This window comes from Cebus imitator, unplaced genomic scaffold, assembly GCF_001604975.1.
Source record: "Cebus imitator isolate Cc_AM_T3 unplaced genomic scaffold, Cebus_imitator-1.0 Scaffold328, whole genome shotgun sequence".
NCBI classification, from domain to species: domain Eukaryota; kingdom Metazoa; phylum Chordata; class Mammalia; order Primates; family Cebidae; genus Cebus; species Cebus imitator.
Window position 1 is genome coordinate 1,699,815 of NW_016107643.1, and position 17,476 is coordinate 1,717,290.

Below are 17,476 nucleotides of genomic sequence, written 5' to 3' on the forward strand. Positions count from 1 at the left end.
CCTATGCATGGTCAGTTCCCTAACTGACCAGAAGGGAGCGCTGCTGTCTCCCCATCAAGCCTCCCAAACAACACTTCGAGACCTCTCTAGCCTGCACAGGAGGTCCCTCCTCATTCAAACTGTCTTGGCAGCCAGCTTCTGGCCTAAAATGCCACTACCTGTGCATACTTCTTGTGGGACTAGGTGCTATAATACCACGCGGTGCCCCTACCTCCTGAAAGAGTGAGTCTACCCAAGTCCTTCCTTGGTCCATCTGCCAAAGGAGTAGGCATTACCCCAACCCCAGAGAACAAAAGTCCACCTGGCCTCCGGTTTCCACTGGAAATTTTATTTCTTTAGGGTTCTATCCCAACCAGTCGCTTAAAAACCAAGTAACACAAACCTGAGGGGTGGGAGCCAGGGATTACACCTCCCTCCTATTCATATGGACAGCAGTGGGGATGAGGGAGGGGCAGGAGAGGTGGCTGAAGCGAGGCAGCAGCAGCAGTAATGGGGCCATGACGTCACAGAGCCAGCTCCATCCTCTCCCAGACCCTGGCTGGAGCCCCTATGGCTTGGGTTGGGGAGTGGGAAACCCACCCCAGGCCCTTCCTCTCCCTTCCTCAGACAGCCTCCTTTCGGGCTCAACCCATTTCTTCGGGCAGGAGACTGAGGCACACGGAGAGGAGGAAGTGGGAGAGGAGGACGCAGGAGAGGCAGGGTGGTGGCACAAATGAAGGCAGAGGTGAGAAGTGTAGGCAAGGCCACTCCACCCCCACACCCACCCCAGAGAGGGGTGAGGAAGCCACACCATCACGCAGCATGTCGGGGGAGGGGGGACAAGGCGGGGTTTAAGGCTGAGGGGCCCGGGGCTGGTGGGGCCTCAGGCCTCAGTCAAAGCCGTGCCAGTCGCTGTGCTCCGAGTCGTATTCCAGCTCAGCGCCCACGCACTTGACACCGTCCAGCAGCATGGGCGTGCCGTGGTGTCGGTCTGCAAGGCAGGGGTGTAAGTTAGTGCCATGCTGGCCCAGGGCCCCACCCACGCGGCCCACTAAGGGGACCCCTCCCCTTCCCTCAGGGATCAGCTTGGGGATGTTGAGAACCCCTGGGCAGGTATCCCTTTTTCAGCCCTGGTTCCCTGAGGAGAACGGAAACCCTTGCAGTCCAGCTTGTGGGTCCCTCCTCCAACCAGGAGCCTCAAGCTCTCACCCATGACGCGGGCCTGCACCATCACGCGCACACAGGTGCCCGTGCCACCTTCGCAGGCTAGCAGTATCTCCTCTTTGAGGACGCCCTCTTTATGTGCCGAGTACTCGCATTTGACACTATAACCTGCCCAGGGACAAGGGCAAGTGGTCAGCACCTCCTCAGCCTCCCGATTCTGCCCCTGGCACTCACTGGCCCCTACCCACCACTAAGACATGCTGAGCTTCCCCAAGAAAGGGGCAGGATGGCCCTTCTGGAGCCCAGAGACCCACCCCCTAGGAGGAGTACACAAGTCTCAAAAACTTCCCATTCTTCAGAGAGCTGGAAATGCCTCCAACCTGTGGGCCACCCCAATGTGGCTCCAAGAGTGAATGAAGTAGGGTCCAATTCAGGCTCCGAAAAGGAAGGCAGAGAGAGGGGGCGATGAGGAGAGGGGGTGATGAGGAATGATGGGGGCAGGGACGGGGTAGGATTTGAACAGATCAGATGGCAAGAGGTAAAGGCCGGAGGGGTCTCAATCCATTGAAGGGCAAGGTCATGAGGAGGCTGGTGACGGGGACATGAAACCGAAGCTGGAGCTCCACGAAACTGACACCCTAGCTTCTGCCAGACTGGGAGTAGGAGGTGGGGCAGGGCCTGAAGTGAGCCTCATAGGAGCAGCAGCCTGAAACCCAAGGTCCGGGACTGGTGGGTGCTAGGAGTTAGCCACAAGATGTGTATAGCTCCAGCAGGTTTTTCTCGAGGGTTCGGGAGGCAGACATGAGGGCTGGAGACTAAACGAATTCCTCAGTGGCCCTCTTCTTGGTTACTGCCCCACAGAGGTAACCGTCACGCCATGGGCAGACACGGGCAAGAACAAGCTCATGGACTTCTGTTCAGTGACAGTGAGCAAGGCCTGGAGCATGGGACCTGCCATGCTGCCACATTGCAAGCTCACAAAGAGGTGCCATGTCCTCGACTTCCTGAGCTGCCTGTCCACCCTAGTTGGGGGTAAGGGAGTACCCCACATTCTCACTCCCACTCCCATCCAGGCCCTGCTGGAGGAGGGGATGCACCTTCCGGGACAGGCACGATGCTGAGGAGCTTGAGGTGCAGGCCGGGGATAGGTGCCTCGTGGATGTCCTTGCTCAGCCTGTGCACGGCGGGCAGAGTGAAGGTAATCTCATACCTGTGCAGGATCTTCAGGAAGCCAACCTACAGCAGGAGAGGCAAAGGAGGGAGGCACCTTCACTTCCTGCTTCCCCCAGCCCCACCCAGTTGTGCCACCTACGATCCCATGGGCCCCTGCACCTGCTTCCCCAGAGAGCACAGGAAACCCAACTCCCTCTATCAGTCCAGCTGATTGACACCCCAGCCCAGGGGCCCCAGCCCTTTCACAGACCCCTTCCCTTGAGGGTCCCATTTCTACAGCTTGGCCAGTAAAATCCTCAGCCATCTGTCTCATGGGCCCTAAAGTCCTCAGTGGCCCATTGCATAAATGAGAAAATGGAAGCCACCGAATGGCCAAAGGCCACATAGTATGGCTAGGGTAAAGTCCTCCCTAGACTTCTTGGCCACTCCTGCCATGCATGGCACACTGCCCACAAGGAGAGGTTCAAAGTCCCACAGATCATCCACCTGTCCCCATCACTGCCAGTAGCCCAGGGTCAGGGATGCTGGTCCTCCAGTCACTCAGAGGATGACACCAGGCAACAGACAGCGTGAGATGAGGGATGGGATCAAATTAGAGACACAACAGTAGACCAGCTGTGTCAGCCCAGAGCTGGCCCACAGGCCTGGCACCAGCCATTGAACTGGGGCTCCTGGCTGCCCTGCTGGCCCTGGACTGTGGATGCCTGCCTGCTCACTCATAGGCTGACTGTGCCCAATGGCCAATACTCGCAACCCAAACAATTTCTGTTCATTCACAGTGCTTGGTGACAGCCACCCTCTAGGACAAATGCCATTATTGGAAACACCAGTAGTATGAAGGGTCACAAGCCAGGGTGGTTGCTGAGCAGGGTGGTTGCTGAGAAGGGTGGCTAGCAGGGGTGCCAGGCCAGCAGGCACAGGGTACATGCTGTACCCTCAGCTCACATGGGCACACAGACTCCTGCTCACAGTTACTGGGGCTGGGCAACCCTATCCCTGGGGGCCAACTGGGACTGGCTGCAGAGTTTTAGCCATTCATTGGGACCAGGTTGATATTTCTGCATGACAAACCTCAATCCATGTGCCCCGCATCACGCTCTGCTGGTGGAGGGCACACCCCTCAAGAAGGCTTTCTGGCTGTACCTGCCAACTGTGATCCTGTGACCCAGGGGTACTACTTGTAGAATTTTCCAGGGGAGGCCAGGCGCAGTGGCTCATGCCTGTAAATCCCAGCACTTTGGAAGGCCAAGGCGGCTGGATCACCTGAGGTCGGGAGTTCAAGACCAGCCTGACCAACATGGAGAAACTCTGTCTCTACTAAAAATACAAAATTAGCCGGATATGGTGTTGCATGCCTGTAATCCCAGCTACTCGGGAAGCTAAGGCAGGAACATCGCTTGAACCCAGGAGGCGGAGGTTGCAGTGAGCTGAGATCGGGCAATTGCACACTCTAGCCTGGGCAACGAGAGCAAAACTCCGTCTCAAAAAAAAAGAGAATTTTCCAGGGGAAACAGAGATGTAAAAAAAAAAAAAAAAAAAAAAAAAAAAAAAAAAAAAAAAAAAAAAAAAAAAAAAAAAAAAAAAACTCTTCACTGCCCTATTTATAACAATGAAAACAAAAACAGCCGTAACACCCAGGAACAGGGAGCCAGCTAAGTCAATGATGACACATATCATGGAGTAGTAGGCAGTTGTAAAATCTTGTGGAAAATTATTTACTAACACAGGTAGGAGACAGTTCACAACAGAAGCAAGCAAAAACCATGTGGACACTGTGATGCTAGCTTTTGTTTTTGGAAACAAAGCCTTTTAAAATAAGCTGGATCCGTCACCATAGTGTTTTCAGAAAAAATAAGTAAATAAATAAAATTTTTAAAAGCTGGAATAGGCCAGGCATGGTGGCTCACACCTGTAATCCCAGTACTTTGGGAGGCCAAGGCGAGCAGATCACGAGGTCAAGAGATTGAGACCATGCTGGCCAACATGGCAAAACCCCATCTCTACTAAACATACAAAAAATTAGCTGGGCGTGGTGGCATGTGGCATGTGCCTGTAATCCCAGCTACTTGGGAGGCTGAGGCAGGAGAATCACTGGAACCCAGGAGTCAGAGGTTGCAGTGAGCTGAGATCGTGCCACTGTATTCCAGCCTGGCAACAGAGCAAAACTCTGTCTAAAAAAAAAAAAAAAAAAAAGCTGGAATAACACACATCAGAATATTAACCATGGTTATTTTGGGATAAAATGAGTGTGGGTACTTTTAAATTTCTTCATATTTTCTCTGTCTTCCAAATTTTCTCATGTCTATTAAGACATGAGTGGATTTTGCAATGAGGGGACAGAGCTATTTTTAAAATTGTTGGTTTGTTCTGTTTATTCTCTTGGGGAAGCTGTCAGCTGTAGGACTAAGAGTGGGAACTTCAGAGTTGGACACTAATGGAAATAAACCTGGACCCCCCAAACCATTTTTTTTTTTGGAATGGAGTCTCTTTCTGTTGCCCAGGCTGGAGTACAATGGCACAATCTCAGCTCACTGCAGTCTCAGCCTCCTGGGTTCAAGCAATTCTACTGCCTCATCCTCCCAAGTAGCTGGGACTACAGGTGTGTGCCACCACGCCCAGCTAATTTCTGCATTTTTAGTAGCGATGGTGTTTCTACATGTTGGCCAGGCTAAACCTGGGCTCCTTTTGAGCAGCACAGCAGACCCTTCCTCTGAGCCATCTCCATGGGCCAGACCTCCCCCCACCCAAAAGCTTTCCTGTACAACTCTGGACCCTGATTTATTGACTGACCAAAAGACCTCAGTCCCCATTTTCCCGAATCCAGCTCCACCGAGCAGAAAATGGGGTAATAATACTACTTCAAAGAGCCTAATTCAGCCAGAGATTTGGCAAAGAAGGATTAAAAAAAAGTTGCCCAGTCACCAACATGGTAGGCTCTGGGGTCTCTACAGGCTTCTTTCTTGCATAGAAGTGCTTACCCAGAGCACTTGCTAATTCCTAATCGCCAAGTGTGACTTGTGCCAACAATAGTAGCCCTTTTAATATCTTTAAAAAAAAAAAAAAGTTGCCCTTATTATTGCCATCATTAGCTTCAACCTGTTATCACATACATATATTCTTCCATTCTCACACCAACTCTAGGGGATGTGATTGTCTCCACTCAAGAGAAGAGAAATTCAGGTGACCTTCCCCAAGGTCACAGAGCCAGAATGGCTGGCCTAGATCTGAACTTGGGCCAGCGGCACCATAGCCGAGACACTGCCTTCCATTGCTATTGCCTGGGTTAGGCTGTTGACAGCAATGGCTCTGCTCATCTTGATCTGGATGACATTCTAAATGCTCTCATCTCATTGGAATCTCACTGCCTCCCATTTGACGAGTGGGGAAACCAAGGCACAGGGAAAGGCACAGACATGCCTATAAGCCCAGCTGAGAGGAATGGGGACAGGCAGGCCCAGAAGCCAGGCAGGGCCAGGGAAGGGAGAAGCTGATGATGGGGAAGGTGTATATGTACCTTGACCAGAAAGCTGCTGTCGCTCTCCTGGGTGACCATGACCACTGAGTCATGCAGCTTCTCATCAAAGTGAACGTGGCTGTGGGAGCCTTCTGCATCATGGCCTGCCGCAAAGCGGATACTCCGGACTCTGGGCTTGTTGCCTAGGAAGAGTGGGAGAAGGCCCTGAGCGCTGCTGCTTTCCCTGTCCCCAGGAAACTCCTCCAACTCATCCCCTCCTCGCCCCCAAGACTGCCCTTGACATCATCCAGCTCCCACTGGCTGGGTGCTTTTCAGGGCTAGGTGGAAACTGGGATCATGAGGCTTGAGGCCGCCACCCTGCTCCGACCTGCCCAGTCCTCCCACAAAAATGCATCCCCCGAGTGGGTGTGGGGGAGACTCAGGAACTGACTAATAGGACCCCTGCTTGGAAAGGATCGGGCTGGTGCCAGAGACAGGAAGGGACAGGCTTCCAGACTCCCACCAAGCCAGGGCAGTGTGGGGCTCAGCCCAGTCCTCTGGACACCCTGCCTAGTACTCTCCTTCATAGTGCCAAGCTCCCCATCCCTGGGGCCTACCCCCGAGCTGTGTCAGTGCATGAGGCCCCTGCCTGCCCCTCCTGATGACCCCAACCTGAAGGGGCAGGGACAGGAATAGGCTCTAGGGGACCTGCCTAGGGATGGCAGAAACAAAGGGGATCAAAAACACTCAGCCCACCTAGGCAAGGCTGTGGCTGCCACTAACCCTCACCAGTCACTGGCAAGCAAGAAGAGAGAACCCAGGGAAGCTTCCAGACCCACCCCAACACTCCCTTCCTTCCTCTGCCAAGCCCACCATCAAGGCCGTCAGCTGTCTCTGAGCTGGGTTTGGTTCTCCAAGGGCAGAGGGATGGGACAGGCAGGGTAGCTGGGAGTTGGGCTGAAGGCCTGGACCGGATGAACACACAGGCTGGGGAGGCCAACAGCATGGCTCTAGTCCTCTCTGACCCCTGGCCCCTAGGCCCTCTCACCAAGAGCCCTGCCCAGGGTCTTTAGTGGGAGGGCCTGGTCCAGTTTTGAGCCAGGCTCTTGGATACTCAGAGGCCCAGGAGTCCAGCATGGCACATCCACAATCCCTGCTGAGCCCCCCGAACCCTCAAATCTCACCAGATCCCCCGGCCTAAAATCCTCCCTTCTCCCTTCTGGACTCTGAACGAAACCCAAGTTCCCTTCCATAGCCTGTGGTGGCCCTCCCATATCACCAGTCTCAGTGCTCATCACAGGCCCCTTGGCTCCCCCAACCCCCACAGTGGAATGGCAGGGACATGAGCACACACCTCCACAGACCAGCCTAAGGAGTCAGCAGGGCTCCTCGGGGGTCCCTGCTAGGGCTTGCATGAGTCCCAGGACCTGGCACAAACACTGGCATGTTCCCAGTCACATTCACACACCCACACACACACATTCACACATGCACACACACACAGAGGTGGCGCAGGCCCTACCTGCAGCAATGGCTCATGCAAGCCCCACCAGGCCAAGAAGCCACTTACCCTTGTTGGCTGCAGCCATGGACGCCCTCCCTGCCACGTAGCTCCTGCCAGACACCACCACTCACACTCAGCAGCCTCCCATGCTCCAGGGACACCAGTAGAAGCCTGAAGGATAGGGAGCGGGCAGGGCAGGAGTTAGGACCCTCCATGGACCCATGGCTCAGGGAGAGCAAAGGGGCTCCCTTTAGGAAGGACTCAAATCCCTGCTGCTCTCAGCAGCCTAAGTGGGGCCTACACTCTCTAGCATGGGGGCTTCTGCCCACCCTCCACCACTGCCCATATTCATCGAGAGCCCTCACCCTTCCCTGATACCCCATTGACTCAGGGTCCTGCCAGCATGTGCTGAGTTGCAGTTTCTAGGTACCAAAGCAACAGCACAGGGCTCCTATCCCCAGCATCCCCGGAGGCTGGCAGGAGGGGCCGCCTGGAAAGGAGCACTTTATTGGTACTTTCCAGGGGCCACTTCTGGTGCTGCTGACCCCAAAGGCTGGGCCTGGAGCCACATTATTCAGGTCACATGAGCAATGCAGCTGGGTGCAGGTCAGAGGCAACAGTGTGCTTGGTGGTGGGCAAGAACAGGGGACCACATAAAATAAATGTGTCCTTAGTGCTTTCCCTCCTGGTGATCAGTCAGGGCCATATGCAAAACAGATGTCTGTGGAGGGAGTGTGCCCCCATCTGAACCGGCCTTCAGACCCTGCCCTGAGCCTCAGGCCTGCCTCTGGCTCAGCTCCCTAAGAGCAGCCTCAGCACAGGGGCAGTGAGAGGCACCCCAGGAAGCCTCCGATGGGCCGAGCTGGGACCATCTGAGCATCAGAAAGAATAATGTGTGCAACTGATGGAAACAGATGGAACACATAAAAGCAGTGCATTCACAGAGATTATTAAAAAAGAAGAGAGAAAGCAAAACAAACAAACCCAAGCCCTCAAAAGCCCTCATTTGTCACCACTGACGGTAGCAGTGCCCTCTTTACTCTGAAAGCCAGGGATTAAAGAAAGAATTCAGCTTGTCTCTTGGCCTTTCTTGTAACCAAATGGTTCTGATGGTTGACGGAAAGCTCTTCTTTCAGGAAGAATTCTTGCTAATAAATAACAAAGAAATGACCAAATGCTAAGTCATTCTGCAACCCTTAAAGGAACAAATACTGGAGGCAACAAGAGTCAGTGGATGCTAAGCCAGAGGGGAAGGTTGACAGGAAGCAGATACGGGTTCCCAATGTCACTGACAGAGGACCTAGTGTTGTGTGTGTGTGTGTGTGTGTGTGTGTGTTTTGAGACAGAGTTTCCCTCCTGTCACCCAGGCTGGAGTGCAATGGCACAATCTCGGCTCACTGCAACATTCACCTCCTGGGTTCAAGTGATTCTTCTGCCTCAGTCTCCCAAGTAGCTGGGACTACAGGCTCATGCCACCACACCTGGCTAGTTTTTGTATTTTTAGTAGAGACAGGGTTTCACCGTTGGCCAGGTTGGTCTTGAACTCCTGACCTCAAGTGATCCCCCAACCTCGGCCTCCCAAAGTGCTGGGATGACAGGTGTGAGCCATCACGCCGGGCCAAAGACCTGCTGTTTAAGGGGAATAGCACAAGTGTGCAATGGAGGGGTGTGACTTCTCCCAGTCACACACTGGTCTATCTCTCTGCTCTCTGCAGGACAGCCTGTCAGACTGAGGCCTCTTGAAGTGAGGCAGCCCAAAGTCAAGCATCACTGACAAGGGATTCCTGCCAAAAAGGTTTAACCTGGATCTAAACCAGCCTTTAGCTTCAACTTCTCATTTGCCAAAAACACAGAGGACGGTGGAACAAATTTAATGACTCCATGAGAAAGCAATGAGACAAGCCCAGAAGGCAGGACATTCTACAGGATGACTGACCTGTTTCTTTTTTTCAAACGGCAAGAAGAAAAATAAAACAAGGGAGACTGTTCTAGATAGAGAAGTGGCAAACTACAGCTGATTATGCAGCTGATGGTTGGGTTGCTGCCTGGTTTTTTTTTTTCTTTTTTTTTTAGAGAGAAGATCTCACTCTGTCACCCAGGCTGGAGTGCAGTATGTGATCACAGCTCACTGCAGCCTTGATCTCCTGGACTCAAGCAATCCTCCCACCCCAGCCTCTCATGTAGCTGAGACCACAGGCATGCGCCACCATGCCCGGCTAATTTTTGTAGAGACAGGGTTGCTCAGGCTGGTCTCAAAATTCCAGAGCTTAAGCGATCCACCCACCTCAGCCCCCCAAAGTGCTGAGATTACAAGCGTGAGCCTCCGGGCCTGGCAAATGAAGTTTTTTGCAAATAAAGGTTTACTAATAGAACACTACACTTCATTCGCTTACAGGTTGTCTGTTTTTGCACTAAAACAAGCTACTTCCGAGTAGTTATGATAAAGACCATGTGGCCTGCAAAGTCTAAACCATTTATTATCTGACCCTTCAAAGCAAGTTTGCCAACCCCTGTTCTAGATCAACACACACTTAACAGACCAAAAAAGGATAATCTTCAGGTCAACTGACCTGTTTTATTCACCACATCAGCTGTGAGAAGAGAAATAAAGGAGAGAGTGTTTCAAACTAGCTATCAAAGAAGACATTTGTGGGGGCTAGGCACAGTGGCTCACACCTATAATCCCAGCACTTTGGCAGGCTGAGGTGAGTGGATCACCTGGGGTCAGGAGTTCAGGACCAGCCTGGCCAACATGGCGTAACCCTGTCTCTACTAAAAATACAAAAATTAGCCAGGCATGGTGGCATATGCCTATAATCCCAGCTACTCAGGAGGCTAAGACAGAAGAATCACTTGAACCCCGGAGGCAGAGGTTGCAGTGAGCCAAGATCCCGCCATTGCACTCCAGCCTGGGTGACAGAGTGAGATTCTGTCACAAAAAAAAAAAAAAAAGACATTTGGGGGATCTGGAAAATGTGAATGGCCTGGATATGAGGTGACACTAAGAAATGAGTTGATTTTGTTAGGTGAGATCATGGAACTGTACTAGTTAAGAAGTATGTCCTTATTTTTTCAGGGAAACACACTTGAAGAATTTAGAGTGACCCAAGAGTGACACTGGCTCGTCAGTCCAGGGAAGGAAGAGAAACTACAAGGCGGCCTCATAGTCTGGGGCTGGGCCTGTGGAGGGCATAATCTCAAGGTCCCTCTGGTGCCAAGCTGCCCTGGGAGCAGATGTGGCCTCACCTCACTCCCCATTTCTCAATGTGGGCAAAGTCCACTAAGCCTTGCCTCCTGGTACTACCAGGAGCCCCCTTTGGCCACTGGACCAGGCCAGCAGCCCCCTCTTGGAGGTGAGCTTCCAGGCCCCAGCCCGGGGTGCAGAAAGGGGAGCTACACCCATTCACCTCTGGCCAGGGCCGCTGTGGGGTCGGTTGCCTCAGCCCTGGAATGCTCAGCTTGTCCTCAGGGAACTTGGTCTTCGAGAGCAGCCTGCCCTAACCGCCCCAACTCCAACTGCTCCCAAAGCTGTGAACTCAAGAGCATATGACAAATGGCCAAGTACAAGGGTGTCAGGCCCTCCTCCTACCTTGCAGAGGATGTTCCAGCCACACCTCTGCAGCCAGGAGGCAGTGACAGCCCAATGTCCACAAGGTCCCCCATCTCCCAGGATACTTCCTGGAGGCTCAGGTGAAACTGCACCAGTAGCTGGTAAGGAAAAGCTGCAGGCCCTTTTCACAAAGCACTCTGACCTGGTCCATACAGGACACCCTCCATCTTGCCCTCAACCTACAGCCTGACCCCCACCTGCCTTTGCCGAGGCCATCCCTTCAGCCAGGAACAATCCCATCCTTCCCAGCCACACCCTGGACAAGGTCTCAGCCCCAACATTTCTTTGGTTTTTTGAGACGGAGTCTCACCCTGTCACCAGGCTGGAGTGCAGTGGCACGCTCTCTGCTCACTGCAACCTCCGCCTCCCGGGTTTAAGCAATTCTCCAGCCTCAACCTCCCAAGTACTGGGATTACAGGCATGCGCCACCACGCCCAGCTAATTTTATATTTTTAGTAGAGATGGGGTTTCACTGTGTTGTTCGGGCTGGTCTCCAACTCCTGACTTCAGGTGATCCACCTGCCTCGGCCTCCCAGAGTGCTGGGATTACAGGTATGAGCCGCCATGCCCGGCCCCCAACATTTCTTCTTTAAGGACGAACACCCTGCAAATCCCAGGACAGGACTACAGCTCTTTACGGAATCCCCTTTCGCACGTCTGGGATCATTTGATATCCCTCTTCCCAACTTTACAAGGGTAGTGACTGTGTTTTTGTCAAACCCTGTGTCCCCAGCACTCAATGCAGCACCAGACAGGGAGCAGCTGTGTTCAGTTTATATTTGTCGAATGAATGACCACATCTCATTTGCTTGGAGGGCCTGGCCAAGGCCCGTACTCGGGCACTAAGTGATATGGTCAGAGCCAGCGACTCTGCCCTGGGGGCTCTCAGGAAGCAGAACTCCCTACCCCACTCTCTTAGCCTACCCCTGCCCTGGGAGGCACATCCCTCTCCCCTGTCCCCACTGTGTGGCCGCCCACTGGCATTCCTTGGGCCTTGCTGCAGTCAGGGTTACCTGTCCATGCCCACTGAGGGCAGGACCCACGTCTCATGCAGTGCCCAGTACTCAGTAAAGGGCAAACACTCAAGGCCTGTAACCTGGAAGCAAGTGACCTCAGGAGCCCAAAGGAAACGGAAAACCAAACCTCCTTTCTCAACCGAGAGCTGCTGGTCACTGTCCCCTGGTAGCTAGACTCTTGTCCACATATAATTCCTCATCAGAAGCAGGCAGAGGGCACTGGGCCTCCCCTGCTGTGATGTGCCCACAGAGAAAAGCTAGGCCACCATGCAACCCCAGGCCCGGCCCTGCCTCCAGCCTCCACCTGTGCCAATGAAGGCCTCACCGTGGCTCAAACGACACGGCCCCTAGAGGCAGCAGTCCTGGTTCAAATTCAGGATCTGCCCTTGCTGGCTGCACGGGTGAGTTCTTTCACTTCTCTGTCCCTGTTTCCTAATGTGTAACACAGGAATAAGCAGTGGCCTCTTCCTCCCAGGGTTTTGTGCAACTGTGTCTGAAGCTCTGTGACAATGCACCCCCCACCTCTGCAAAGAGCAAACCCCCAAAGGCCTGCTTTCTAAAGCAAAAGCAATTTTAGCAGCACTGTCAGAGAGGCACGTCAGGCCAATCCTGGAGGAGGCAGGAATGACCCTACTAGAATGGGCCCCAGGGATGTCAGCCTTCTTGGTAAACAGCTCAAGGGTTGAGGGGGCCTCCCTCCTCCGGCCTCCCCCTTCTCCCACTCCCACAGCAGCCAGGTCCCTAGGGAGGGTCAGAGAACAGATGCTGGGAGTGCCCAGTACCCCTAATCAGAGGGGCTCACAAGAAAGATGTTCAGAATGTACATCCTGGGAAACTGGGAAATGACCAGGGAGGAACATGGTGCCCCTAGCCTCAGCAACAACAAAAAATTATATCCTCAAAAATTATACCCTCCCCGCTGAGGTGGGCTGTCATCAAGTCAGGGGTGGGAACCTGGACTGTCACAAGATGCGAAGGGCTGGAAAGCTGGGACGAGAGAGAGCCTTGGGGGCTTCTTTGGCTCACAGTTACTAGGGAAACTGGGGGAATATTCCCTCCAGGGACAGAGAGCTGCCAGCTCAGGCCCCTTGTTAGTTTTAGAGAGAAAGTCTGCTTGGAGGCCACCCTACCCAGAGACACGGCAAGTGAACAGACAGATGGATGATTATATAGGAGCCCAGAGTTCTTGGCATCCTCAGCCCCTGCCCCACAGGGCATTCCTACTGCTCCAGGCTGCCCCATGCTGAGACCCAAGGCTCCAGGCTGGACGGGGGGCCAAAGACAGTGTGTCCATGGCAAAGTGAAGCTCCCAAACCTGCCACCCTCTTGCCCCCCAACCCAAAGATCCCTCTCCCCAGAGGTGTCCCCATACCCCAAGGTGTCACAGGGCCAGCCCCAGCTTGTCCTCTGCCCTGAGGCTGGGAGCATGCTCCCAACCTCTAAGGCCTCATTTCTCATTCCTTCTTCAATCCTCATTCTCAATGTGGTTTGAGGTCTTTGTCTCTGAGCCAGGAACTTCACATTTCACCCTCCCTACCTCTTCCTCTCCTGCACCAGTCTGGGGCTCAGTCCTGGCTCAAGCACTCAGACCAGCAGAAGCACTGTGTAGCTTCCTATTAAAGCTCACGCCTGTGAAAAGAACACCCATTGAGGGCTTGAGATGGGGCCACACTAACCTGATGATTCTCAGGACTGGACACAGCAGGGGCCACACATACTCAGAACAAAGCCTGGAAAGGTAAGGCTGGAGGTCAGAGGTTGTGGCAGCTTCACATCAACTCAGCCTTCAAGTGACTTCATTTCCTTTTCCCTCCACCAAGCCAAAGGTGCAAGGATAAGTATGGGTGTTCTCTCTCCCACTAACAGTGAGGTGCTGGCGGTGGGGTGGAGGAATATGGAGAAGGGACCCCCACCACTCACACCTTCCTGCCTCCCCAACAAGTGCTGCCCTCAGCATTCTCCCCACCATGCCCTCAGCTAGTGGGTGCTTAGCTTCCAGATCTCATGCCCCACCCGATGCCCAGCATTCTCCCCACCATGCCCTCATCTAGTAGGTGCTTAGCCTCCAGATCTCATTCCCCACCTAGGCCCTGTCCTGGGCCTGTGATCCAAAGGTCCCAAGAAGCAAGGCCAGGCTGGATCCAGGGGGTCAGCCCAGGGGAGGATGGGAGCACACAGGATTATCTCCCAGGGACAGGGCTGCTGTCTCTTAGCTCAGGATGGATAGGATGGGGGGACATCCATCTACATTTACTCTCCACAGAAGACCAGAATGGGAGAGGGATAGGGGTGCTGTTCCGATTTTCTTCAGCTCCCTGGGGCAGAAAAATGCCCTACCCCCATTTTCCAATGCCAAGATTCAAGAAGAAAGACAAGCGGAGACTTCCCTTTTTCAGTCCCTGCTTACTGATGGGAACACCGGTCCAGAACCTACATCCAGTCCCTCCTCCTTCGTGCTACCGGGAGGGAGGTGCAGGGCAAGGTCCCGAGGCCCCAGTGGCCCAGGTGTAGGACCCTTTATCCTATCCGGCAGCCATCCCCGTGGGTGTGGCACCCCCGCCCCACCCCATTCTTGTCATCTCAGGGGAAGGAGGTAAATGCAATAGGACATCCCCCAGCCAATCCATCCTGGGCTGCGAGGCGGCGGCTCTGTCCTTCGGAGATAATCCTGTATGCTCCCCACCCTCAGTCACCTCGGCTGACGCAGGAGTCTCCAGAGCCCATACTCCCAAACATCACTGCCCTCCTTCCTGAGGGTGCCGAGGCTCGGAGGCTCAGAGATACTACTCGTCCAAGGTCATGCAGCGAGGCAGCTCCAATGATCAGGGTCGTGGGGAGGAGGGGGCGCTGACCCCATTACGCCCCCGCCCTCACTACGGCACTGGTGCCCCCAGACAATCGCTTCGCGGAAAACACCCCAGCTCAGCAGCTATGGGTCACTGCGCCCCGGGAACCTGACATCACTCTAGCTCAGGTGCTGAGGAGTCCCAGGCTCGGCCCGGACCGCGGAGCCCCCACCCCAGCCCTTTCACAACTGCCGCTGGGGTCCCAGGCACTGACTGCTGAGGACAGGGCCAGGACCGGGAAGGGACCTCGGCGAGCGGGGAGGAACCGGCAGACAGGGGGCAGAGGGGTGGTCTCACCTGGCGGAGTGTGCCCCGGGGCCGGGGAGGGCAGGGACGACCGCTGCGGCGGCGTCGGCAGGGGCTCAACGCCGAGCACGAGGAAGGGAGCCCGGCGCTGCCGCCGACCGCCAGTCGGCACGCCCTCACCTCCGCCTCCGCCCATTGGTTAATCCGGGGGTGGGGCGAGGGACGCTTCGGGCCAATGAGCGGGCTCCAAAGAACTGCCAAGTAGCGAGGGCCGCCTACGTCACGTGTCGAGGGCGCGGAGGCTGAGCCCGGCGAGTCCGCGCCTACCCAGGGCTGGGCGAGTTCTCGCGAGGAAGGCGCGCAGACGGCCCCAGAGGGCCAGGGACCAGAACCCGGCACAGGGCGACAGAGGGAAGGCGGGCCACGGATAGGCCCCGGCCCGCCCCGCCCCGCCCCGCCTTCCGCCTGGGGGATTGCGCCTCCAGCCTCCACCCTCGCTTGGGACGCACCTCCCCTGGGCCCTGCGCTCTCGGGAGGACTGTCGGGCGCGTCTCGGGGCTGGGTGGAGCTCCTGAAGGTGGCCTTTCTTCCGGGGCTTCCACGCCGGCTTCGGCCATCGATATGGGCCGTGCTAGTCCCTTGCAGGAACTGAGGAACCCTCCATCCTCCTATGTCGACCCAAGGGTTTGGACCTCTTCCCCTTCCATCCCATCCCCTGTCTCCGAGGAAGCGCCCCCGTGCAGGCCCGAGACGCTTCCCCGGAGACCGGCCCGGCCTGGATAACCATCAGAACAAAGAAGGCACGCGGGCTGGGGGCTGGGAGAGCCTGTGCCGCCCCCCCGGGGATGGCAGCCTCTGCTCCCGGTCTCCATGGAGGCGGTCACCATGGCAGCGAGATGCGCCTCGCTCTGCTCTGCGTGGTGGGATGTGGGCCCCTGCGTTGAGCGGGGGAGCAAGAGGCGTGGCCCTGCGGTCTGCGGGGGTTCTTGCCGGTGCTCTCAGCCCGCCGGTTCCCGAACACCTCACTTTTGCTTCGCGGGCGGGGACAGATTCCCCAAAGTACCCGCAGTACGCAGTCCGGAGTACGCAGCTCTTTCCTTCCAATGTAACTAGAGGAGAGACGGCCTTGGCTGCTGAAGACCAGCTTCCCTTCAGCAGTGCCAACCTGTGGCCCCTTACCTGTATGCTGATCTCCAGTCTGTACATTGTTGGCAAATTAATCTTTCCCAGCTATTGTTTTCATCGAGTCCCCCTCCCTCTCCAAAGCCCTCTGGGACTGTCTCCAATAGCGCTTCACAAACTTTAGCAGCATATTGAGTGATTCGTGTGCTCTCGCGTTTGAGAGACAGCGCTTATATTGAGAGCTTTTCATATTCTGATCTCAGCCCACCCACTCCTGCCCACTCTACCCACTCCCACCCCACTACCTTTAGACCTTGTCTTGAAGGTCTAAAGCTGGCAGACGGTGGGACCCAAGTGGCCTGTAGATGTATTTTATTTAGCCCGCATGGGGCTTTTTAAAAGAAGTCCCCCCCCCTCCTCCTCCTCGTCTTTCTGGAATCAGGAATCTGGTTTCCTGGCTTCTTTTGAAATATCAGATCTGCCGGGCACAGTGACTTATGCTTGTAATCCCAGCACTTTGGGAGGCTGAGGTGGGTGGATCACCTGAGGTCAGGAGTTCGAGACCAGCCTGACCAACATGGAGAGACCCGTCTCTACAAATTCTGGAAAAATACAAAATTAGCTGGGCGTAGTATCGTATGCCTGTAATCCCACCTATTTGGGAGGCTGAGGCAGGGGAATTGCTTGAACCTGGAAAGGGGAGGTTGCAGTAAGCCAAGATCGCACCATTGCACACTCCAGCCTGGGCAACAAGAGCGAAACTCCATCTCAAAAAAAGAAAGAAAGAAATATCAGAAGATCTAACAACATATGCTCAGATTCCAGCCTGGCATTACAAGCTCCCACCCCCCGCCCCTTTTTTTTTGAGATGGAGTTTTGCTCATGTTGCCCAGGCTGGAGTGCAATGGTATGATCTCGGCTCACCACAACCTTCACCTCCCAGGTTCAAGCGATTCTCCTGCCTCAGCCTCCCGAGTAGCTGAGATTACAGGCATGCTCCACCACACCCGGCTAATTTTTTGTATTTTTAATACAGACGGGATTTCTCCATGTTGGTCAGGCTGGTCTCGAACTCCCGAACTCAGATGATCCACCCACCTTGGCCTCCCAAAGTGCTGGGATTGCAGGTGTGAGCCACCGCGCCGGGCACAAGCGTCTTTAAGAGCATACCAATTTACCATAGTCCCCACCAATCCCTATTTCTCACGGTTTATTACCTTCTGGGTCTATGCAGACATTTGTGATCCCCTCCCTGTCCTTATCCCGCCTTCCAACCTGGAAGGCCCTTCCTACTCTCTTCTCATAGCCAAAATTCACACCCTCTTCAACCAGGATAAGGTTTGCATTTTTTTTTTTTTTTTT

At 54.7% G+C, this 17,476-nt stretch overlaps 1 protein-coding gene across 3 annotated transcripts; it reads right to left on the reverse strand.

Moving 5' to 3' along the window:
• Positions 1-307: 307 nt before the first annotated feature.
• CUNH20orf27 (chromosome unknown C20orf27 homolog) lies at positions 308-15,733 on the reverse strand. Of its 3 annotated transcripts, XM_037730041.1 has the most exons (8): positions 15,044-15,184; positions 14,594-14,713; positions 13,577-13,630; positions 7,341-7,445; positions 5,831-5,973; positions 2,241-2,379; positions 1,189-1,311; positions 308-970 (listed from the first exon to the last, which is right to left on the reverse strand). In XM_037730041.1, exons 4-8 carry the CDS (start codon positions 7,357-7,359, stop codon positions 870-872), a joined length of 525 nt encoding a protein of 174 aa, XP_037585969.1. In that variant the 5' UTR covers positions 7,360-7,445; positions 13,577-13,630; positions 14,594-14,713; positions 15,044-15,184; the 3' UTR covers positions 308-869. The 3 variants fall into 3 exon arrangements, with proteins under 3 accessions (XP_037585969.1, XP_017360314.1, XP_017360315.1); XM_017504825.2 differs by lacking the exon at positions 14,594-14,713; XM_017504826.2 differs by lacking the exons at positions 13,577-13,630; positions 14,594-14,713 and having other exon boundaries at positions 15,044-15,733.
• Between the last annotated feature and the right edge of the window lie 1,743 nt (positions 15,734-17,476).

Coding starts and splice junctions, on each gene's coding strand:
- CUNH20orf27 (XM_017504826.2), bottom strand. Junction 2,380..5,830: donor ACAGCAGCTTTCTGGTCAAG/GTACATATACAC, acceptor CTCCTGCTGTAG/GTTGGCTTCCTGAAGATCCT. Junction 971..1,188: donor GGTGCAGGCCCGCGTCATGG/GTGAGAGCTTGA, acceptor CCTGCCTTGCAG/ACCGACACCACGGCACGCCC.